Source organism: Purpureocillium lilacinum (genome assembly GCF_023168085.1).
Source record: "Purpureocillium lilacinum CBS 284.36 DNA, scaffold_4, whole genome shotgun sequence".
Classification (NCBI taxonomy): domain Eukaryota; kingdom Fungi; phylum Ascomycota; class Sordariomycetes; order Hypocreales; family Ophiocordycipitaceae; genus Purpureocillium; species Purpureocillium lilacinum.
In genome coordinates this window covers 4207275-4229373 of record NW_027072114.1, presented here as the reverse complement: position 1 = coordinate 4229373, position 22099 = coordinate 4207275, and the positions used below count along the sequence as shown (strand labels likewise).

The 22099-nt window shown below is 58.8% G+C and overlaps 8 protein-coding genes across 8 annotated transcripts; 5 read left to right on the top strand and 3 right to left on the bottom strand.

The window, feature by feature from the left end:
- Positions 1 to 1656: 1656 nt before the first annotated feature.
- PLICBS_006446 (uncharacterized protein) lies at positions 1657 to 3148 on the top strand (the record flags this gene model as incomplete). The annotated part of the gene is made up of 2 exons (XM_018327478.2): positions 1657 to 1930; positions 1989 to 3148. 2 exons carry the CDS (start codon positions 1657 to 1659, stop codon positions 3146 to 3148), a joined length of 1434 nt encoding a protein of 477 aa, XP_018173906.1.
- Positions 3149 to 3720: 572 nt separating this feature from the next.
- Positions 3721 to 5422, top strand: PLICBS_006445 (uncharacterized protein; the record flags this gene model as incomplete). Its single annotated transcript, XM_018327479.2, has 2 exons — positions 3721 to 4199; positions 4252 to 5422. The coding sequence occupies 2 exons, from the start codon at positions 3721 to 3723 to the stop codon at positions 5420 to 5422; spliced, it is 1650 nt and encodes a 549-aa protein (XP_018173907.2).
- A 425-nt stretch (positions 5423 to 5847) lies between these two features.
- PLICBS_006444 (uncharacterized protein) lies at positions 5848 to 6788 on the top strand (the record flags this gene model as incomplete). The annotated part of the gene is made up of 2 exons (XM_018327480.2): positions 5848 to 5973; positions 6024 to 6788. 2 exons carry the CDS (start codon positions 5848 to 5850, stop codon positions 6786 to 6788), a joined length of 891 nt encoding a protein of 296 aa, XP_018173908.1.
- Positions 6789 to 10203: 3415 nt separating this feature from the next.
- Positions 10204 to 11636, top strand: PLICBS_006443 (uncharacterized protein; the record flags this gene model as incomplete). The annotated part of the gene is made up of 3 exons (XM_018327481.2): positions 10204 to 10373; positions 10433 to 10750; positions 10805 to 11636. 3 exons carry the CDS (start codon positions 10204 to 10206, stop codon positions 11634 to 11636), a joined length of 1320 nt encoding a protein of 439 aa, XP_018173909.2.
- Positions 11637 to 12530: 894 nt separating this feature from the next.
- On the top strand, positions 12531 to 13505 carry PLICBS_006442 (uncharacterized protein; the record flags this gene model as incomplete). Its single annotated transcript, XM_018327482.1, has 1 exon — positions 12531 to 13505. One exon carries the CDS (start codon positions 12531 to 12533, stop codon positions 13503 to 13505), a length of 975 nt encoding a protein of 324 aa, XP_018173910.1.
- A 201-nt stretch (positions 13506 to 13706) lies between these two features.
- On the bottom strand, positions 13707 to 14165 carry PLICBS_006441 (uncharacterized protein; the record flags this gene model as incomplete). The annotated part of the gene is made up of 2 exons (XM_018327483.1): positions 13707 to 13870; positions 13928 to 14165. 2 exons carry the CDS (start codon positions 14163 to 14165, stop codon positions 13707 to 13709), a joined length of 402 nt encoding a protein of 133 aa, XP_018173911.1.
- A 587-nt stretch (positions 14166 to 14752) lies between these two features.
- PLICBS_006440 (uncharacterized protein) lies at positions 14753 to 16255 on the bottom strand (the record flags this gene model as incomplete). Its single annotated transcript, XM_018327484.2, has 1 exon — positions 14753 to 16255. One exon carries the CDS (start codon positions 16253 to 16255, stop codon positions 14753 to 14755), a length of 1503 nt encoding a protein of 500 aa, XP_018173912.2.
- Positions 16256 to 17265: 1010 nt separating this feature from the next.
- On the bottom strand, positions 17266 to 18070 carry PLICBS_006439 (uncharacterized protein; the record flags this gene model as incomplete). Its single annotated transcript, XM_018327485.2, has 2 exons — positions 17266 to 17474; positions 17527 to 18070. The coding sequence occupies 2 exons, from the start codon at positions 18068 to 18070 to the stop codon at positions 17266 to 17268; spliced, it is 753 nt and encodes a 250-aa protein (XP_018173913.2).
- Between the last annotated feature and the right edge of the window lie 4029 nt (positions 18071 to 22099).

Sequence of the window (22099 nt, the reverse complement as noted above, 5' to 3'; positions counted from 1 at the left end):
CTGGATCTCTGATGGGCAACATGGCAACGAAACGAGGTGCTCGTCGCTGCGCTGCGGGGAGGATGGCCTCTGACCCGTTGCAGGCGCCGGACAGCCAAAAATCCGATCCTCCCCAAGTTGAGTTCCAACACTATGGATGTCGGCGATGCTTTGCGCGCGCGTCGCGGCCGGCAAAGCCGTCCGTAGCAAACGGGGTGTACTGTGGCCGCTGGGTACTTTACGACCTGGCCCGAAAATGGCTGCCGGGTCTGTTGAAGCAGCGTACAACCATGTAGCAGCAGTTGCGCGATGTGAACCAGTGGCTCATTTTGGCTGGGTTCAGGTAGAAGAGGCACGCTTCCCAATCATTGGTACGTACATCGCTTGGGCGGAGAAAAAGGCCAGCCAGCGTCATGGACGTCCTGGAGGCACTTTGGCCGGACACCGACCAAGGACACAACCTGCTCTGTTGCCCAACCCGGAGACTCCGATTCTGCTGCCACACGCAACACGCAGGCTCCCGCGCCCCTTTGGCATGGCTTGCCCTTCATCCACCCGTCAGCCAAGACCCGAGCCTCTCCGTCCGCGAGCGAGCTGCACAGCGGCATTTGGCCGAACCGGCAGTTCCACCCTCCAATCTGCACCCCACAGCGAAACGGATCGTCGGCACATCTTGCCAAGCTGGGTGCCCTCAGCCTCTCCGCGACCGACGGACGGCGTGACGGGCTTGGCGAGCTTGGCCAGGGGACCTTTCCAAGCTTTCCTTGCTGCTCCAGCCCCCGGAAGCCACTGGACCTGCGACGATTCGTCCCGCCTCGTGGCGCTGAAACGACCGTGCCCCTCCCCCCAGCGGCCACGCGCCGTGCGAGTTGCGACCTCCAAGTCCAAGGCATGCGCCCAGCCTGGTCTGCCATCTGAAGATACAGTCAGTGGTCAGCCGCAGCGTGGCGACCCGACCCGCCCATCATCACAGCAGATGCCCCCCAACGCACAGGGACATACGTATTCGTACTTGGTGCGCAGTGCGGCAAGCTCGAGTATGGTTCGGGTGCGGCATCGGTCCTCGCCATTCATGTTGCGGGCCAGTCGTTTCGGGTTCCGTGACGCCTGATCGAATCTGACGCTAGGTACGCCCCCTTCATCACGACAAAAAGTCGCCCCATTCGATGCTGAGCGCCGGCGCAGACCTGCTTGTTATGGAGATGATCGTTTCCTGCGCACCGCTGCGTCCTAGGTCACCCCCGGGAATCGCACCCGGACCGGAGGCGATGGCACTGGCAGTCGCGCCGTGGTTGCTGCGGGACCTTCCTGTCCAGTCCTAGTGATGCTCATGACTTTGTGGTTCTCTCCACGGAAACTGCGACGGCAAGCGATGACTCGCCGGCAACTATGCTATCACGACAAGGACTGAGCGGCACGCCGTGCGGTGCGATTGCCCCCGACCGACGATTGTCAGGCGTAGCGAACACATATATCCCTTGCCATGGCCATCTCATCGTCCTCGGGTACGCTGCTCGCATGCTTTTTTGCTCTCCGTCCCATTACATCCTTGGGCTGCCAGTTCCCCAGGCTGTTGAGCTTTCGATTGTATCGGTACCATAGTTCGCATCAACCTGACTCTGGAACCGACGTCAAAACATCCACGTCGCCTTCTGCTTTCGCACCGAGACTCTGACCATGAAGCCTACGCTGGCGGCGTTCTTTCTGGGCGCCTTGCCGGCCCTCGCGCTGCGCCCCGTCGGCAGCCAGCCCAAGGACAGCTCCCAAAGACCCGACGATCACTGGGACGCAATCGTTCGAGGCTCGAGCGTCCAGGGCGCGAGCAAAGACGCACTCTCCAACTACAATTTACGCGTCAACAAAGTCGACCCGTCCAAGCTGGGCGTTGACAAGGTCAAGCAGTACAGCGGCTATTTGGACGACGACCAGCAGGACAAGCATCTGTTCTATTGTAAGCCACCGACCAGGATGCGTGCATGAGACCAGCAAGTTTAACCCGCCGTGCGCAGGGTTCTTCGAGTCGCGCAATGACCCAAAGAATGATCCCGTCGTGCTGTGGCTCAACGGCGGCCCCGGATGCTCGTCGTTGACCGGCCTGTTCCTCGAGCTCGGCCCGGCCAAGATTGATCAGAATCTCCAGGTCGTCAACAACCCGCACTCTTGGAACAGCAACGCATCCGTCATCTTCCTTGACCAGCCCGTCAACACCGGATTTTCCTACAGCAAGCAGCAGGTGGACAGCACAGAGGCCGCCGGGAAAGACATATACGCCCTGCTGACTCTTTTCTTCCAACAATTCCCGGAATACTCGAAGCAGCCATTCCACATTGCCGGCGAGTCGTATGCCGGCCACTACATTCCCGTCTTCTCCGCAGAGATCCTGTCCCATAGCGATCGCAACATCAACCTCAAGAGCGCGCTCATTGGAAACGGCTTGACGGACCCCTTGACGCAGTACAAGTACTACCGTCCCATGGCCTGCGGCGAAGGCGGCTACCCTGCTGTGCTGAGCCAAAGCGACTGCCAGTCGATGGACAATGCGCTGCCGAGATGCCAGTCGCTCATCCAGTCATGCTACAACTCGAGCGACCCGCAAGCATGCTCGAGCGCTACCTCGTACTGCAACAACGCCATGCTCGGCCCGTTCCAGCAGACGGGCAAGAACGTGTACGACGTCCGCAAGAACTGCGAGGGCAGCAACCTCTGCTACGACGAGCTCGAGTGGATCTCGCAGTATCTCAACAAAAAGGAAGTGATTGAGGCCCTGGGCGTCGAGGTGTCTAGCTTCGAGAGCTGCAACTACGACATCAACCGCAACTTTGCCGCCCACGGCGATTGGATGCTTCCCGAGCACCGCAACGTGCCCAAGCTGCTCGAGCAGATCCCCGTGCTCATCTACGCGGGCGACGCCGACTTCATCTGCAATTGGCTGGGCAACCAGGCATGGACCAAGGCGCTTGCGTGGCCTGGAAAGGACGCCTTCAACAGCGCTCAACCCCAGACGCTCCGTACCGCCGCGGGCGGCAAAGACTACGGCAAGATCACGACAGCGCAGAACTTTGCCTTCCTCCAGGTCTTTGGTGCGGGACATATGACCCCGATGGACCAGCCCGAGGCAGCCCTCGACTTTTTCAACCGATGGCTGGCTGGGGAGTGGAAGTCGAAATAAGGAGCGAGGCGGCCAAATCGACATGGACCAACGGACGCGGCCACGACAAACCATGTACATAGTCTCAGCGCCCTAGCATACGGATAGCCTCGTATCCATCAATACACGATTGGTATCGTTACGATGGCGTGTCGTGGATGCTGGTTACGTGATGTACGTCGGTGTGGTGGGTTTGAGCGATGGATTGAACGGTGCGCTCCGGCGTTCCCACGGTGAGCACTGAGAGGCACAGGCGCGTCGTCGCGGCCATGTTACTTTTCTTTGGGGTAGGTGTCGCTTGTAGGCACGAATCGTCACGTCGCCGAGACGCTTTTGGCGCGACACCTCAATCCACCTTGATGGTCCAGGTCGGACCCTCCACGTTGGCCATCAAGGTGAGTCGCGGCGCACGCACGAGGCCTTGGGTATACTGCGTCACGTTTGTGTGGTCCTCATATGGGCCACAAGGGTACCCGAAACGGACTCTGACACTCTTTGCAATATCTATAGTTGGCCGCCGGATCGTCTTGTACATACGTACGTCGAATCTCACACGCCAAACCGGACTGTCTTCGCGCCTGTATCGCAATACCATGGACGCTGAGAGCGAAGTATACGATGTCATCATTGTCGGCGCAGGGCCCTGCGGTCTTGCCACGGCGGCTCGACTGCGCGAGCATACGCCCGCCGCGCTCTTTACCGACGAGGAGCATCGCCGATACCACTGGATCGGCAAGTATGGCAGCAACGTCTCGCTCAAGCACGTGCGAAGCGGCAAGGTCTCCAACAGAGGACGTGCGCGAGCGCGACCCGAGTACAAGATGCTCGTACTCGACGCCACGGACGAGTCGTGGTTGGGCCGTTGGAGGCGGCTGTTTCGCACCTTTGATATTTCTCACCTCCGCAGCCCGATGCTCTGGCACGTGGACCCCTTGGATCGAGACGCACTGCTGGCCCATGCCTACCGCGAAGAGCGCGAGGGGGAGCTTGTGGAGATTCGGAACTGCGTGGGTAAGGAGATGAGCAAGCATGCGAAAAAGAAGCTGGCCGGCAGCAAGGCCTGCGGGAAGAAGTGAGCACCTGTCGAGTCTTCGGGTGCAACTTTGCTCATCCATCAACCCTAGGCAAGAGGCCAGAGTAGCCATCAATCTGCGAGATCGCAACGACTACTATACCCCGTCGCAGTCCCTCTTCTGCGACAACTGCGACGACGTGGTCGCGCGATACAACCTCGGCGCGGGCCTGGTTCAAAAAGGCGCCCTACACGACATTGACTATGGCGTGGTGAATGGCGTTTCCATCGACGACGAGAGGCTCTTCACCGTCACCACGGATGGCGGCGTCCGTCGGTACGCCAAGGTCGTCGTCCTCGCAGTCGGTCCTGCCAATGGCCCTCAACTGCCTCGCCTGCCCTCGATGCCCACGAACCAAGCCCAGCTCCGGCAGGCCTGCCACAGCATGCAGATTCAGGAGTTTCCGGACCCTGTCGTCACTTCGCGCATGCAGGCCGGCCGGCCGACGCATATCCTCGTCGTCGGCGGAGGTCTCACATCCGCGCAGCTGTCAGACCTGGCGATCCGCCGCGGCGTCACCAAGGTCTGGCACATGATGCGCGGCCCCTTGCGCATCAAGCATTTTGACGTGGACTTGCAGTGGATGGGCAAGTACAAGAACGCGGAGCAGGCGCGGTTCTGGACGGCAGACTCGGACGAGGAGCGGCTGGCCATCATCAAGGAGGCTCGTGGCGGCGGAAGCATCACGCCCTTGTTCAACAAGCGGCTCAAGAAGCACATCGCAGCAGGCAAGTTGGCGCTTTTTGAGAGGACCGCCCTGAGCGATGTCTGCTTTGAAGAGTCGGACTGCGAGGCAGACGGAGCGGGACGTTGGACCGTGTCGACGGAGCCTCCCGTCGACGGCCTGCCAGCCTTTGACTACATCTACTTTGCCACGGGCATCCAGACAGACTTTCGGGCGTTGCCGTACCTGCGTGGCATGCTGGACAAGCACCCCATCCAAGGCTTCGGCGGCTTTCCCTGTCTAAACGAGGACCTGATGTGGGCGGACGGAGTGCCGTTGTTCGTGGCCGGAAGGCTGGCGTCGCTGCAGCTCGGCCCGGCGGCGCCCAACATTGGCGGTGCGAAACTCGGCGCGGAGAGGATATCCTGGGCCATTGAGGATCTGATCAAGCCATCCGGGTGGGAAGCTGACGGCGGGCGGGAGGACCGGGCGAGCGGAGGGATGGCGGGATACCTGTCAGGACACGACAACCGGTTCTCGTGCCTTGCGGGCGTCTGAGCGAGTCTTTGGTCATGGGCATCACAATAGCCGGATTCATTGCGTTTAATAAGTGCGACCCTGCAACAAAAAGATCCGCGCCGAGCAGTGGAACACATGCCCACTTACACGTACACGGGCACCACGGGGCCGTAGTTGAACTTTAGCCGCCACCAGGGCACCATCGGCCCGCATGCCCCAGGACGGGGTTACTGGCGGCACTGACAGCCGTGGCCACTCATCCGCCCGGCATTTCGCTCAGTGGCGAACGTCATCTTTGCGTTGCACCCGTGGCATTCCCGAGCGATATCGGTCTCCCAGAAGACCTCGCCGTCGCGTATAAGTGCTGCCCAGACGATGCCTGTCCATCCAGTGTCGTGCCCTCATCCACACAGCTATACAAGTTTTTTTTTATTTCCCTCACGGGCCGACTCGCTACTCTCACGATGGCTGCTGCGACGAAACTCCGCAAGATGGTCGAGGACCCCCAGTCCTTCGTCGTGGCGCCGGGCGTCTACGATGGCTTCAGCGCCCGCATCGCCCTCGAGGTTGGCTTTGACTGTATTTACATGGTTCGTTTCGGCTCCGTGACTGCCTCGATATGTCGCTGACCAGACGTAAGACTGGTGCTGGCACGAGCGCATCCCGGCTCGGCCAGCCCGATCTGGGCTTTGCCTCGCTCAACGACATGCGCGCCCATGCGGAGATGATTGCCAACCTGGACCCGTCTACGCCTCTCATCGCCGACGCCGACACGGGCTACGGCGGGCCCAACATGATTGCCCGTACCATCGAGCAGTACCACCGCAGCGGCGTCGCGGGCCTGCACATCGAGGACCAGATCCAGACGAAGCGCTGCGGGCACCTCGGCGGGAAGGAGGTCGTGTCCGCGGAGACGTTCAGTCAGCGGATCGCGGCCGCTGCGCAGGCGCGCAAGAGAGTGCACTCGGACATTGTCATCATTGCGCGCACGGACGCCCTCCAGACGGACGGCTACGAGGAGGCGGTGCGGAGGCTCAAGCTCGCCGTCGCGGCTGGCGCCGACGTGGCGTTCCTCGAGGGCGTCCAGACGGAGGAGCAGGCGAGGGGTGTCTGTCGCGAGCTCGCTCCGACACCGGTGCTGCTCAACATGGTTGAGAACGGGGCGACGCCGTCGTGGACGCCGGACCAGGCCAGGGAGTTTGGGTTCAAGATCATCATCTTTCCCTTCTTGACGATCGCGCCCGCGTACGAGGCCATCAAGTCCTCACTGCAGCACTTCAAGAAGACGGGCACCTCGGGCATAAGCAAGGATTTCACACCAAAGAAGCTGTTTACCGTGGTTGGCTTGGAGAAAGCGACGGCCGTTGATGCCGAAGCGGGAGGGTCCATGTATTCTAGAGTGTAGCGACTAGGGCTATAAAGAAGGGCTCCTTGGTTTTAAGAACGCTTCTATTTGGTCGCTACTTTGAAGAGTGACGTTAAGTGGCGAGAGGAGGAGCGAGAGGAGCGAGAGGAGCGAGAGGAACGAGAGGAACGCGGGAGGGCGCAGGTTGAATTACCTCCAGGAGCCTACAGCATATTTCCGCATTACGAAATTGGCGAGGATAGTGATGAAGGCAATCGACAAACGTATAAAGTCAATATTTAGCGCGTCAAAGTCGGCGCCAAGCTGCGTCGTGACACCGAAGAGTATCGCAATTCCATGGTCTGGCCCTTTGCAAAGGGATGCCTTGAGTGGGCTCCTAACCCACGGTACCATTGGCAAACCCCATCGATCCAGATTGAAGAATAAGATCTCCTCCATGGTAGCGTATGGCAGTCGTTCCATGAGGCCCTTGATCTTATTGCAATAAAAGGCTGCCATCCAGCAGATAACACCTTCCCAGTCCAGTATCTTCTCGCCACATCCCTTACCCTCGGCGCACTTTTTGCAATTTGACCGCATCGTCTCGAGCATGGTCTTCGCAATTGTCACCAAGAACCCGTCGTGCCACCTAATTGCCAGCGCCTGGGGCCTAGAGAGGACGTGATATGGGTAGAAGCAGCGACCGCCCGAATGTTGGGATAGTCAAGAAGTAATTAAACTCGACCGACGATAGCCCGTAGCGTGCGGCAATCTTCTTGAGTGTCGACATGCTAAAATGTGCCCGAATCGCAGGCTTAAGATAGCGCGATAATGGTGAAAAGATGGGCTCCTTGAGCGCATCAGCAATCGCGCCTTCGAGGGTCGAACTCATAGTCCCAGTTCTCATTGCGGTAAGCATGTGACCGAGCTCTGTTGGGTCGAGCTTGCTCCAGCGATCTACCCGTTTCTGGTGTGATCCTCTAGTCTTAAAGACTGTGCTGAGAATGGTGGCATTGAATAACGCGTTGTAGCACCAAGATATTCTCGACTTCCAGCTCGCGAAGTCCGTATTCTCTCTGAGCCGGACGCATTCCGCTATCAGTGGCAGAACGAGGGGGCCCATCTGGCGTTTCGTCACGTTCAAGCTGTACATGACGAACTAACAATTTGCAGCGGTACGATAGGCGAGTCGGCGTCAAGTTCAAGAGGCGCCAGGTTGTGATCGCGGGCGTTTGCAAGGCCATCGCCTCTCGTGACATCGCCCTACGACGATGGTGCCGGCCGTCGTCGAAATCAGCTCTCCCTTACGGCCGTGCCGGTTGTGTGAGAGGCATGACCATTTCGTTCTCAACGGAAACGATAGGAACGATAGGAACGAAAGGAACGAAAGGAACGAGAGGAACGAAAGGGACGAAAGGAACGAAAGGAACGAAAGGAACGAAAGGAACGAAAGGAACGAAAGGAACGAAGGGAACGAAAGAGAATGTTCTAGTTTGAACTCCGTAGTGATATTGAGTTTGCTGATGCCCATGGCAGAACCGTGCTCTTCAGCACTGAACGATTCATACTTTGAATCTGGGTTGGGATATTCTTCGTGAACGACAGTGCAGCCATTGGCGTCGTCGATGGGTATGCAGTTATTGTCGTTCTCCTGATTATCCCCCGGGCCTTTCCGATGTCAACGTCCACAAGGTCCTCGGAGGGGTTATTCAAGCTGCTCTTCTGCCTTGTGTGTGTCTGTGCGATTTTGGCGGACTTTCGACGAGGGGCCTTTGGGTCGCATTCGAGCAGAAAAGGCCTGGTGACGGAGGCACTGGCACGGACGACTCCATGTCTGTGAGGATTGGCCGAGCGTAGTGAAGCGCCAGCCTGGTTGACATCCGGTGAGGAGCGTCCGGGTCACCATCAGCCGGACGCGGCCTGGGCTTGATGATGGGGCCAGTGGCACCGATCGTTCCAGCGGTTCCCTGGTCATCCCAAACTGTGCAATCGATGGAGGTCAGAGCAGAGCCGATGGGTGCCAGGGGCAGGGTAGTCACGCTTGCGCCCCCTCACTGTGGCAGGGCCGCTCGGTACGATGGCCCTGTCGAGACAGGATAAGAGGGCGCAGACCAGACAGGCCGAAGGAATAGACAGGACCGGTGCCACACAGGGGACCAGAGCTTCGGACGGTGTTTAAGACGGGAGCAAGAAGGACAAGAAGCTACGTCGACAGAGCCATTGTGTGTGGTCGTGGGTGTCGAGCTCTGGTCGTGGAAGGAGTAGACGTGGTCGTAGAGCCTGTGGTTGAGGAAGGAGGGCCCCTGGCGCGCCTGCTGGTCCAGTGGCTGGATTTCAGTCAACGATGAACTACAAAGAAGCAAGTAAATTGCTATACAGACGTCGTTACAATTGAACTTTGCAGATATCGCGGGTGCCTATTCAGCCTGCGAGACCGTTGCGAAGTTCATGTCCCTTTCCACATTAGTCGGACTTGCATGGCCGTTTGCTGCCGTTCCGGTGACCTCGAAGTGCCTCCCGCGAAAAGGAAAAGTGCCCAGCGGTGTCTGTTCTGAAGAAAAGATTGGCCAATACCCCTTGTTCAGTTCGCCCCGTCCGTGGGCAATGTCGTGATCGTCGATGACCCATCTATAGGCAAGCCGTTTGCGGACTGGAGGGGGCGGGAGGAACGAAAGGAATTGAACAGACGGGAAAGGGGGACGAGAAGAACTAAAGGGTAAAAATAGATAGCTAAGACTAGTTTTTCTTTATAATTCATATCCTTGCCGTCTCTGCACGTGCAGTCGACTGACAGCAGTCGCCCTTCATGAGACTGCCCAGCCAACCAAGCCCAGCTGTCCAGGCTGACATGGAGTCTGGTCTCGGTCGAGCAAGACCAGTTATCTACTGCGCCTGTTCTTGCAGCCAGCCAAGGGGAGTCATCAATGAGCAATCGCAATCATTCAAGACAAACGACCCTTGGCCTCTATGCAGGTCCCTATGGTCAGTCAGTAAAGCCCAGGCGACCGACCTCCTCGACCTGATACAAGCACGCTCTTCGTGTTGCAGTCGCAGATAGTACCGCCGCCGCAGGCGAATAACCTACGAGGGAGCGCAAAAAGCGGGTAGTGGACCACCTTCACGTTTCTGTATGGCGATTTCTGCCATCGCGACATAGTAATCTTGTTTCTAGGATGTCGTCGCCATTCAATAGCAATCGCTGCGACGTATCATTGATGCTTGGCTTGATAGAACACAGCTGACCCCTCTACATGTGGCGCCAACGTAGTCACGAATCGCTACCCACTCTTCCACGGATGAAGAGACGGCGAGAGGGCGCACCGGGTCATGTATAACGGAACAAAAGCTGCGACATCACTGCGGGGCTTCGCAAGTTAAACTTTTCACTTCCTCATCAACTCCTGGCATCAACGTAGCTCCGGAAAGTACTTTGTTGAGATTTACAGACGTCCTGGTTGCAGTCATGTCCCACGCAATGGCTGGCCGGCGACAGATTATGACGCGCTGGGCAAACGCCGCGCTGAACGTCCGCCAATTCTCCACATCCGGCCCCCGCCAGTCCGCGGGCCTCAAGATCAACGCCGACCGCCTCAACAAGACGCTGCACGACACATGCCAATGGGGTGCCGCTCATCGATATGGAAGGTGTGTTTCTGCTCCGTAGGTCGCCTAGTGCTGTGACTCTTGATGCTGATCCGGGACAGTGGTCCGACGGAGACGGGAATGGCTCGTCTCGCCCTTACAGACGACGATGCTCACGTCAGGCGATGGTTCGCCGACGAGGTCAAAAGCCTTGGCTGCAGCCTCACGGTTGATCAAATGGGCAATATGTTTGCGAAGCGCCCAGGCGCGGGCAAGGTCAAGGCCCCGATGATTGCCATGGGCAGCCATCTCGACACGCAGCCACGCGGCGGCCGCTACGACGGTATCCTAGGCGTGATGGCTGGTCTTGAGGCGCTCCGCACGCTGCAAGAGAACGGCTACAAGACAAATTTCGACATTGGCCTCGTCAACTGGACAAAGTGAGCCACGCCAGATATGAGCCAGTTGCGGTCACCAGCACTGACGCGTCGCAGCGAGGAGGGAGCCCGGTTTCCCAAGTCCATGGTCTCGTCCGGCGTCTGGGCAGGTGCGATCCCGATAGACAAGGCCTGGAATCTGGCAGACGTTTTCGACCCGGCGACAACGATGAAGTCGGAGCTCCAGAAGCACGGCTACCTGGGCGACGTGGCCTGCTCGAGCGACGCGGCAGCAGGTGTCCCTCTGTCCGCTCACTTCGAGCTGCACATCGAACAGGGCCCGATCCTCGAGCGCGCGGGCAAGAAGATTGGCGTCGTCTCTGGAGCTCAGGCGTACAAGTGGTTCACCTTCACAGTCGTCGGCCGCGACGCCCACACTGGCACGACACCCCTCGAAGCCCGCAGCGACCCCTTGCTCGCGGCGGCCAAGATGATTGCGAGCTCGCATGCAATCGCAAAGAAGTACGGTGCGCTGGCGTCGACCGGCATTGTCAAGATTCCAACAAACTCCTCCACCAACACGATCGCCTCTGAGACGAGTTTCACCCTGGATATACGGCACCCGGAAGACGGGGTCGTTGCCGAGGTGGAGAAGCTGTGCCTCGACTCCTTTCGGCAAATAAGCAAGGAAGACGGGAAGGGGGTAGCCTTGAGCTGGACTCTCGATACCGACTCCCCGGCCGTCAAGTTCGATTGGGATTGCATACAGGCGGTCGAGGCGGCGGCCACTGAGCTTGTCGGCCCTGACGGCTGGCTCCCCATTACCAGCGGGGCAGGTCATGACAGTGTCTACACGAGCAGCAGATGTCCGACGACCATGATCTTCGTTCCATGCCGAGACGGCGTGAGCCATCACCCGGAGGAGTATTGCAGCCCAGAGGACTGGTGAGTGGCGGCCGTCTTGCTACGCTCGACTGGTCAGAAGCGACTAACATCCCACAGCGCCATCGGTACACAGGCACTCTTGGACGCTGTTTTGTACTACGACGAGAGGAAGGGTAGCACGATAAGCTGAGCCTCCGGGCTACTACATGGGCATCTGCTGTCGGAGCAGTGTGGAATCATCGTCTCGGGCTCACTCGTCCAGACTGGGGCGAACCCAAGATGAACATCAGAGACGTCTTGAACTGGCCCAACAAAATGCACCGAAGCGCCAGCCCTTTTCTTGCCAATGTTACGTATTTCATGGGCGCGCATAGTGGGGAATAGTTAAACCTGAATGGCGCCATGGGTCGTCATCCACGAAGACATACATTATTTCATTGCTATCGATGCTGCCTTCGACGTGTACCCTCCTTCGGCCGCTGAATCCTGCCTCCAGTCAAGTTCTGGTCGTCATGACGCGCGATCGAAATTTCGGGAATCGCAGCATACAATAGCTGTACCATTATTGACAGGCTATTCCGTATGGTAAGTATACTGCCGATCAGATATCCCTATTGCGAGCAGCCCCCCTCCCTCTCTTCGGGTCGTGTTACTCCATGTCTGCCTAAGATGAACGCATAGCTTTAACGCGACAAGCAACAACTTTGAGCTCCCGGTGTAAATATGCCGCGTAAATTTGTTGTCAATGGAACCTTGCAGAGTAGCAATGCACAAAGACCTGCCCGGGGCTCTATGACGTGGACCGCTGGCGAAGGATTTAGACTAGCACGAATGTCGGTAAAGGTCGCTGAAATGGTCCGAAAACTCCCCGCCTCAAGACTGCAGCCGACGACTCATCTAACGGAAGACGACCTCGTCTGTCAATGCACGCTCCCTCAATTCTTTGAGACTGCTCACCATGGCTCTCTCGTCCCGACAGGATTTTGTGACGTCTCGTCAACACACAATCTCCTACGTCCATGTCGCACCGACCCACGCGCTACCGACTCTCCTCTTTCTGCACGGCTTCCCTTCGCATATCCCTGATTGGAAGCATCAAATCCAGCATTTTGCGTCGCTCGGCTACGGGATCCTTGCGGTGGACTTGTTGGGGTATGGTAGCAGCAGCAAGCCGACCGACGTGGACAGCTACCGCCTCCGGCCCATGGGTGATGGAATCGTTGAGCTCCTCGACCACCTCGAATTGACGCAGGTTGTTGGCGTCGGCCACGATGTAGGGTCGACTTTGCTTTCGCGCATGGCCGCATACCATCCCGAGAGATGGACGGCACTCGTCTTCCTCGCCGTCGGCCCGCCCAAGCTCGGCACGCCATTCAACGTCGACGCCATCAACACCATGACGAAGCAGGCGATGGGTTTTGAGCTCCTCGGGTACATCCCATGGCTCGGCGGTGCTGACACCGATGCCCAAGCGACGCTGGAGGAGAACCCTCGCGCGGCCATGAGCCTCATGTTCGCCGCCGACAAGGCGTCCTGGGTCGAGTGGTTCCACCCTCTACATCGGATGGAGCAATTCGTCACCAAAGACAAACGGGTGCCCATCGGGGAATGGTACACCGAGGACCTCCAACGGCTCCATCTCGCGGCGTTTGGCCAAGGAGGCGGCTACACGGGCGCAACGCGGTGGTACCGCATGTGGCTCGAGAACCGATTCGCGCCCGAGGAAGTTGGGTACGAGGATGCAAAGATTGCGCAGCCGGTGCTGTTTGTGGTACCCAGGGAGCCTGAGACCGGCGCAGACCAGCAGACGCAGATGCTGGCCGCCTGGGCAGCGGATTTGACGGTCGTCAAGGTGGACTCGGGGCATTGGGTGCACTTGGAGCGGCCCGAGGAGACGAACGAGGCGATTGAGCACTTCTTGACGAAGCTGTGACGTGCAACCGCCGTAGAGCCCAGTGCACCGCACAGGATTGGGCGTCTTGGAGGCTATCTCCCTTTCTCCTCTGTATTCAATCGTTTCCCTCAAACTCTGATCCCGACGCTCACAGCTCTCATTCGCCTGCAATGCTACAAGTACAACCTCAACAGAATCGATGGCGGGAGGCACCCAGCCAGCAGCAGTCCGGTCCCAGATCTATGCAGGCAGGTGGCAGACGGCCTCGAAATTGTTGCCCGCCGGGTCGATCAAGAACGCCCCATAGTAGTTGGGGTGGTACATGGCCCTCACGCCCGGTGCGCCGTTGTCCTTCGCGCCAGCCTTGAGCGCCGCAGCATGGAAAGCGTCCACGGTCGCACGATCTGTGGTTGACTTTAGACCTCGGGCACAGACTACATAACTCACCCCGGCATGCTCACCGTTTGTTTTGAATGCAACGTGCGTCTTGCTCTCACCGACGTCCTTGGCCCCCGTGAGCCAGAAGTCGGGAACCGGCTTGTTGTCCGGGCAGCCCTGCGCAGACCCGAGCCCGACGACGTAGTCGCCGAACTGGTGCGTCTTGGTGTACCCGAGTGGCTTCAGGGCCTCGAGGTAGACTTGTAGCGTCTCCTGAAACTTGGACTCGGAGACGGTCAGTCCGACGTGGTCAATGGTCATGGTGCTGGTTGTTGAATTTGGTGAGGTTGATGGACAGGCCAATGTTGAACGCCCGGACAGTAGGGGTCTTTGTCTGAATGGTCAAGCAACATGCAACCACGGGAGGCTTTATAGCGGGGGAACAGCCTTCGCGTGACGTTTCCTTGGTGCCCCTCCGCTGAACCGACTTGTCCTCTCGCTGGATCTCGGTTCCAAGGGGGGTTGCGTGAAACTCTACAGCCCGTCCCAATGGTCGACAATAAAGCCACGACTGTTAAGCGTCTGAATGTGTGAAACCTGAGCCTGGTTTATTTCGTCAGCCACCCCACATTCACGGTCGGCGCAGGAATCAGTGTCTTGCAGTGAAGGGCATTCCAGCCGCACGCCACATTCAACATGTAAGTAGGGTCGGGTCAGCCCTGCAACTGCGTCCCTCAAAAACAAGCGCCGAAGGCGCCTCGGTGAGATGAAAATGATTTGACATTATTGCGGGCTATGCGTCTATGAAAAGCAGGAAGAATGCACGCGCTCAAGTATGCCTGGGTATCAGACCGTTCAAATCAACTCCAAGAAACCTCTGAAAACCGTCGTCGTTTCACTGCCGTACTTCATGCCTGCGAGCCACCATCAGGTCTGGAATTGGACGGCCCAGCCTCAGAGTGCCCGTCGGGCCTCCGGGGCGGCATCGGGGGCGGCGTCGGTTCCGAGACAGGGGCCGCGTCGGAGACGCTCGAGACGACTGGCGACGGCGACCTCTCCCCGGCAAGTCGTGCCTGCGGCGGAACGCGCGGCTGCTCGTGGATCGTGGGCATGCCGGTCGACATTCGCTGCGATTGCGATCTCCGCTGCTGCTGTCGCCCGCTTGCGCTTCGTCCTGCCACCGGCGGCGGCAGCGACTCTCGCGGGCGCTGCACCATGGGCTGCGTCCCGTACGCCGCACCCATGGCCGACGTCGCCGGCAGGTCGCTCTCGTCCAGGTACCCGTCGGGCTTCCAGTCGTCGTGCTCGCCGAGCAGCTCAAACGGATACCTGTGCCGCAGGCCCAGCTTCGCCCAGAGGCGGAACTTGCTGCCGGCGGTCATACCCGTCCACTGCTCCCGCAGGCGCTCCTGGTCCTCGACGAGGCGGGGCGGGACGCGCCGCAGGAGGAAGATGATGGGCGGGCACAGGAGGATCCAGGAGATGGTGGCGAAGCGCATAGTGCTCTTGCCGAGCATGAGCCTGCGGAACCAGAGGAAGGACTCGACGAAGCCGAACAGGAAGACGGAGGGGAGCACCGCGGCAAGGACGATACCCCAGATGGGGACCCCGCCGACGCAGCCGGACCCGTCAGCGCCGCACATGGAGCTGTCGCTGTCAAGGTCGCCATTGCTGTTGCCGGGGCCGCTGACGTCGCCTCCCCGGTATCGCGAGCTTGTGCTGGTGGTGGACGAGGCTTGCGGGTTCCGGCAGTTGGAGACGTAGTAGCTGTACGTAAAGTCTCTCGAGAGCGAACTGCCCGTCGGCCAGTACGTCTTGTCGATGTAGGCCTTGACCGTCGTGTAGAGCGTGCCGTCGCCGTAGTCGCGGACGGTGCTGGTGGTGGACGTGGGCGTCACCTGGGCGGCGACGGCGCTGGGCAGGGATAGAGTGCGCGACGAAGTCACGGTGAAGGGCGTCGGGCAAGACGACGGCGCCGAGTACGCCATCGGTTGCACGTAGTATGTGTAGACGTATCGCGAAGAGCGGTCAGTGTCGTCGCCATAGACGCTGAGATCCGACGAGGGCACGGCCGATATGGGCAGGTAGATGCGAACGGTCTCGACGTCCCCGTCGTAGTCGCCCAGCGTGACGGTCGAGACGGCGGCCGAGGCGGGCAGAGTCGTGGCGCTCGCCTTGAGCGAGTACAGGCTGCTGTCGGTGTACACGCGGGTCGTCGTGTACTGGTAGTTGCGGTACGTGTAGCTGTACGTCGTGATGGACACGGCGTAGTATGACGTGACCGTCCATTGCGCCGCGTCGGCAAGACGGGCCAGGGCAAGAAGCCAAACGAGAGACACGGCGAACACGGCGGTGAAACCACCACCGCCGGTGGCGCCTTGACGTTGCGGCCGCCCGAGAGCCAGCAACATGATGGCTATGGTCGCACCCGCGAAGAAGCGGGAAAGTGATGAGGAACGAGAGACTGGGTGGAAAAGACGGAACGGAAGAGATCAAAAAGGCCACCACAAGGGGTGGTCTTCTTGTCGTGGCGCCACCGTGGTTTTCATAGCGCCCGCGACTCGGGTGGTGCTGGAGATGCGGCTCACTCTCACTCCTCCAGTCATCCGGGCTCCCAGCAAATATTTTCCCACCAGGCTGCCGTTAGCCTGGACCGGTCCACGACGGTTAGCCTGCCTGCCCTGCCTCTGTTCACGAACCACGGCAACCCGCGCGTGGGATGATTCGCCATCTCCAGTATCGACCCCCCTGCAGGGTCGAATATTGCCTATTCTTAGCGCAGTGTTCTGGCTCCGGCCGAGAGCCAAACGGGACGCAGGCCCGCTCCCGCTGCCAATCCCGCGCCTCGACGCCGCCGCCGGCGATCCACTGTCGTAGGGCAGGGTCAGGGGCCCCCCCAGGCGTGGATGGTGGGATGGGTGGTTCGGCGACTGCTGTAATGGGGTTGCCAAGAAGCTCGCGAGATGAGCAAAGGGTTCGCTGTGACAGGCACCCGCGTCCGAGCGGTCTGGGGTGAGGCCAGGCCTGCACAAACACATGTGTTGTGGGATGGAGTCACTTGGTGTGCAACAACTACCAAGCCTCTGGTCTTGGTCTCTTTTTGCTGTCCGGTCCCTCATCCATCTCGTAACGCGCCTCAACTTTCTGCGATTGCTTCTGTCGCTCTCTTCGCAGTCGCTCTGAGCTCAGCTCTGTCAGGCACTTGGCATCTTATCATTCACCAGACTGCACACTGAGCCAAGTTGCACCATTGAATTCGACTCACGTGGTGTAATAACCGTGTTGCCATTGAATGAGTGGACAGGTAAGCAAGTCTTGCAAATGGTAATCGTCATCCCGGAAAAGCGTCTCTGCATCCTGCGCCTCCATGTTCTCGTGCGCCTCTCGTCTGGTCAACGCTCCTCACAACTTCATCCCGTCGTCAGTTCGACGGTAGATACACAATCATTTCCAGCCCGCCGGAGTACGGCGTCGTCGTCGTCTTGAAACCATTTTCCGGATTGTGGATGTAGGCCAGAAACTCCTTGTACAGCGCCTTTGCCATGACCGTGTTGTCGGCTAGGATAAGTGCTCCCTTGCGCAGCCGTGGTTTGACAATCTCCAGCACGGGCAGTGCCATTGGCGTCCAGACTGCGACCCGTTAGCCATGGATGCCATTCCGGCCGATACGGGAACGACATACTGTCAAGCAGCAGCATGTCAATCTGCTCCGGCATTCCCTCAGCGACCTTCAACGTCTCGCGCAAGTCACCCTCGCGCAGCTCAATCCAAGGTTCCACCTCGTCGCCCGCCTGCTTCCAGTGCTCGCGTGCTTTCGCAGCCTTGGTCGGCTCCTGCTCCGTCGCGATGACCTTGCCCGTCGCCCGCCCCCCGGCGGCCCGCGCATCGGCGACGTTTTGTCCCACGGCGAGGGCCAGGTATATGGTGGACACGCCGAAGCTGGTGCCGGCCTCCACAATGTTGCGCGCGCCCATGGCCCGGGCGAGGAGGTACATGAACTGGCACTTGTCCTGCTCGAGCGAGACGTACTTGTCTCGCATGTGGTCGTCAGCCGAGGCGGACCAGCCTGAGCCCCAAATGTAATACGACGCAAGCATCTTAACGTAGAAGAAGATTTGGGACAGCGACTTTTCCTGTGCCTCGGACGCCGCGTGCAGGCGTTGCAGGAGGTCGTGGATGCGGGCGCTGGCCTCGAGGGCCCGGGTCGCTGCCGCAGGCGGTGCCATTGTAGCGTTTGAAGGCTGTTTGTAAGTCTCTGGCTCTGTGTGTTGGTTTTGATGACGACACCTGATTCAGTCCGTGAAACGCCGCAACGGAAGACGTTTGCCATCGAGCCATTGCAAACGATCACGGGTTTGGTGCTTGGCCGCGCCCTCTTAAATGCCCGCTCAGAGTCGAAAGGTGGCTGCATCGGAGAACCGAGACCGCCGAGCGGTGTCGCAAATCGCCGCGCGGATGTGATGCTCTCTCGTTCATGCGACCCCAGGCTTACCCGAATGAACCCATCCGCATGCCGACTGCTGCAGTTTGCCAGGCCAGCGTCCCAGATCTTCGGTGACTATAACGTAGCCTCGATTTCCACGGCAAAGCGCCAGACCATAGCCGCACTCGTTCTCGACATCTTCGTGTTGCAAGCAAACCGCGACCCGAGACAAACGCGCGGGCAGACAAGAGATTCCACGCCTGGGAGCACAAACGGGCATTCCGCGCTCTTCTCGGCGGTATGCGGCTGAGCCAGCGCCGCCGGGTTGGCCGCAAACCGGATCAAGTTCGCCCGGAACATTTCACGGTTGAGCCGACGCCGACGTTTGCATCATTCACTCGCAACCACGGTAAACGGACCGCAGGCGCTGTGCTTCACTGGCATCACTGCTCAATCCAAACAGATATAAAACCTCTCTCAATCGCCACCCCATAGCTCCAACCTTTTGTTCCTCTTCCATCTTCCAGCCGCTTCTGTCTGGCCTTCACGTGCAGGCCAGGCCCAGGCGTAACTCGTGGGTCACCGTGCTCGCCGCCGCCAGTCGCCCCGTGTGAGCAACACTCTCTGTTTCTTGTATTTGTTCCTCTCTTCCGATGCTCATGTTTGACTGACTCATGCTGGCAGTGTCAGACACTACCAACAGGTCTTGTCAGGGAGGCGATTATGCGGTCAGCATGAGGAATCGCCGGTTCGTATAAATTGGCGATCCGCTCTACCCATCGCGCCTGCGGCATCTACCAGACACTTGCCAACGCGGTAACACGGCTCTCGGCGAAGGGCGAGCGCTTACTCGCTACTTCAGCTTCGAAACTCCTGCTACCGCTGTCTGTCTGCATTCTATGGCAGCATCCGTAAGTCACTTTCCCGCACCCGCCTTTCATTACAACGAGTCTCGGTAGCTCGCGCAAATCACCGTCTTGTACTGCACCATTTCTCCCTGTCCCCGTCGTCGGATCAACAGGATCACGCACACTGCTGACTTGAAGTAGTCTGTCGAATCATCGGCCCTGCGCTCAGCGTGTGCCATGATAGAGGATGCAATCATGCCGTCATAGAGTGCATCAACATCAGTCTGCATTCAGAGGCATATGAGCGACATCACCACGGCACGGAATTCGCGAAGCTCGTGGACCAGTGCGCCAAATTGGTTCGTACACTGGCCCCAAATCTTGTCGAGCCTCTACAGCGTGACTCGCCCCATGATATCATGAGGGAGGTCATGGGCGGCAAGCGTCTGCGTGCAATCTTGCACATCGTTGCACGACACTGCACGAAACCCACATTCGTTCCCATCACGACTGGGTATATTTGTGAGGGCCGCCAGCAAGGCTCCAACCAAATGTCCATACCTGAGCTCATGACCGTGAGGATCCCCGATGTGTGGATTTCCAAGGCAGCTCAGCTAACGATGCATCTTGCAGTAACGCATTTGGTCGAGCCTCCGGTCTCGTTGGGTGACACGGCAACTACGAGAGCCACGGGAGGTACGAGAGGTAGGGCAGCCACGACAGCCACCGAGACGTGGGATATTGCTTCTGACACTTTTCCAGGTCCAACGTCACCACATTCTCACCCGCCCCGGATGGCTGTCCATTGCTCGCCGGGTGTCAGGACTCGACAGCATCAGATTCACGAATCTCGGTTGCCATACAACAACCTCGCATCCGCCCCATCAGGCGCGACCAATCTTCTATACACGGGGGCAATTACCCCTCCGAAGGGACCATCTTCTTCGACACGGAAGACATCCATGGACACGGAAAGTGAGCCCAAACGTCGACTACACCGGGAGCATTTATCCCTTCGACGCGAGCCTACTTCAACGTTGTCTAGGCAGGAGCCATCTCCGTTCTACACGAGAACGTGATCACCTGGGCTCTCGACTGCGCGGGGGCCATGATATGCCCCCTTCGAGACGATCATGCCCGTCTAAGTCGGGAACGTCTTCCATCCTGACGAGAACATGATCGCATGTGCAAGCTTCCGGTACACGGGGGACATTTATCCCCCCGAAGCGATCGTGCCCGTCCAGACTAGGCGGGCACTTACAAAGTCGAGTGTATGCTCCGACTCTTCACTTGGGACAAGTTGGTCTGGGTCACACGGATCGTCTTCGTGGCGGGTTTTCGGGGCATCCCAAGCCTAATGTATCTCATTGGCGACAAGCTCGGCTTCGCGCATGGGGTTCTATTGACGCACAACAAGCCTGAGTGTCATGCTCAGCAACGACGTGGGCCTCGGCAAACCCACAGGGTCTTACCCTCTCGTATGCTCGCCTTCTTGAGAGAAGGTGAATGGCATTGACTGGATGATGCCGTGATATTCAAGCGCTCTCTCACTGTCAATCCCGTGCAGACCATCGTGCAGACGGCACACGAGTCGGCACATGTCCCGGGCCTCACGGTACTGTACTATATCGAGTCGAGCACGTTCGCATCCGTCCCAAAAGCGCGTCGCATCAAGTCGGATAGCTGACTGCGACATTCGCTGCGTTCGAGAGAAAGGTCATTCGGACTGGTCGGACGGTGATTCTTACAATGGTCCAGACCTTACAACGCCTCGAGGAAATCTATCCGACTCCGAGTCCTTGTTTGTGGTTCGCCGAAAGATCGCACGCCGAGCATATCGAATGGCAGGATCCGACTCCCGTGAGCGACGACGACGGCGACGCGGATGAGGACATGGAGTACGCCGCCGCCCATCGTTACGAAACAGATGATGAGGTGCCTCAGCGATGCCGTGGCCCGATTGCGATCCCGGATCCGGGAAGCGAGTCTGGGCTTCGCGCGCACGGGGGCAGTCTGCTTTCCGAGGCAATCGTGTTCGTTAATGCGGAGGGTGTGACCCAGACCGAAACCATCGGCAACATGGTTCAGTACAAGCTGCGTTACCCGGATCTGCCGAACCAAGAGTTCCAGTTCCTCATTGTAGAGGAAGCGCAGATGGCACGCTGCCTTGGCGGAAAATCAACGCCACGTCCCCAGGGACGAGTTTCCGCAACATTCAGAGCCCAATGCACCTCCGTGCCATTGGCGGGAAGTTCGAATTCACGAGTTCAACCCCAGTGAGCACACAGTGCGCCTCTGCGACCTCGAGCTCCTGTTTCACACGTTTTGCCATCGTGCGCGTGCTACCCTACGAGTCACTGTCAATCACATCGACATCACGTCGATCTTCACCATATGCCACTACACCAGCACCCGTTCTCGAGATTTTCAAGTTGGCTTGACGGGAAGACGACTTCGAAGGGGAACCAAGAAAACGCTACCCTGGCGGGGTGCTAACAGGCACTCCGCTGTGACCAGAGTTTCGGGGCGGATGATACAACCCTGAGCCCAACGGCAACATTGAATGCGGACGCGACCGCAGGGATATTCGCGCAGCTTGGCCCTTGTCGGATCACTGAGAGTTTCGATAAATGATCGTAAAACAACATTGAAGACCAGTTCTCACAAACAGCTGCACACACTTCCGCTGCATTATAATCCCAATCCATCTTGTGCTTTGCCATGCTCTTGTGAACCCGAAGGAGCCTGGTGCTTCCATCCGCGCTTCGCTAGTGAACCTGAACGATATGGCTACAGTTTCCCTTTGAGACCCTAGACTATTAGTGCATTCACTACGGTGCGCTCTGGCTCGCTGTTCGGGTTGACCTCGGCGACGGTCATGGCCTGTACTTTTGGCAAAGCGAGAAACTTGACCTCGAGCGCCTGGGAGCCAAGTGGCACACAGGCACCCTGAGCCGCGTCCACCGCCCTCCTCGCGATGCCAC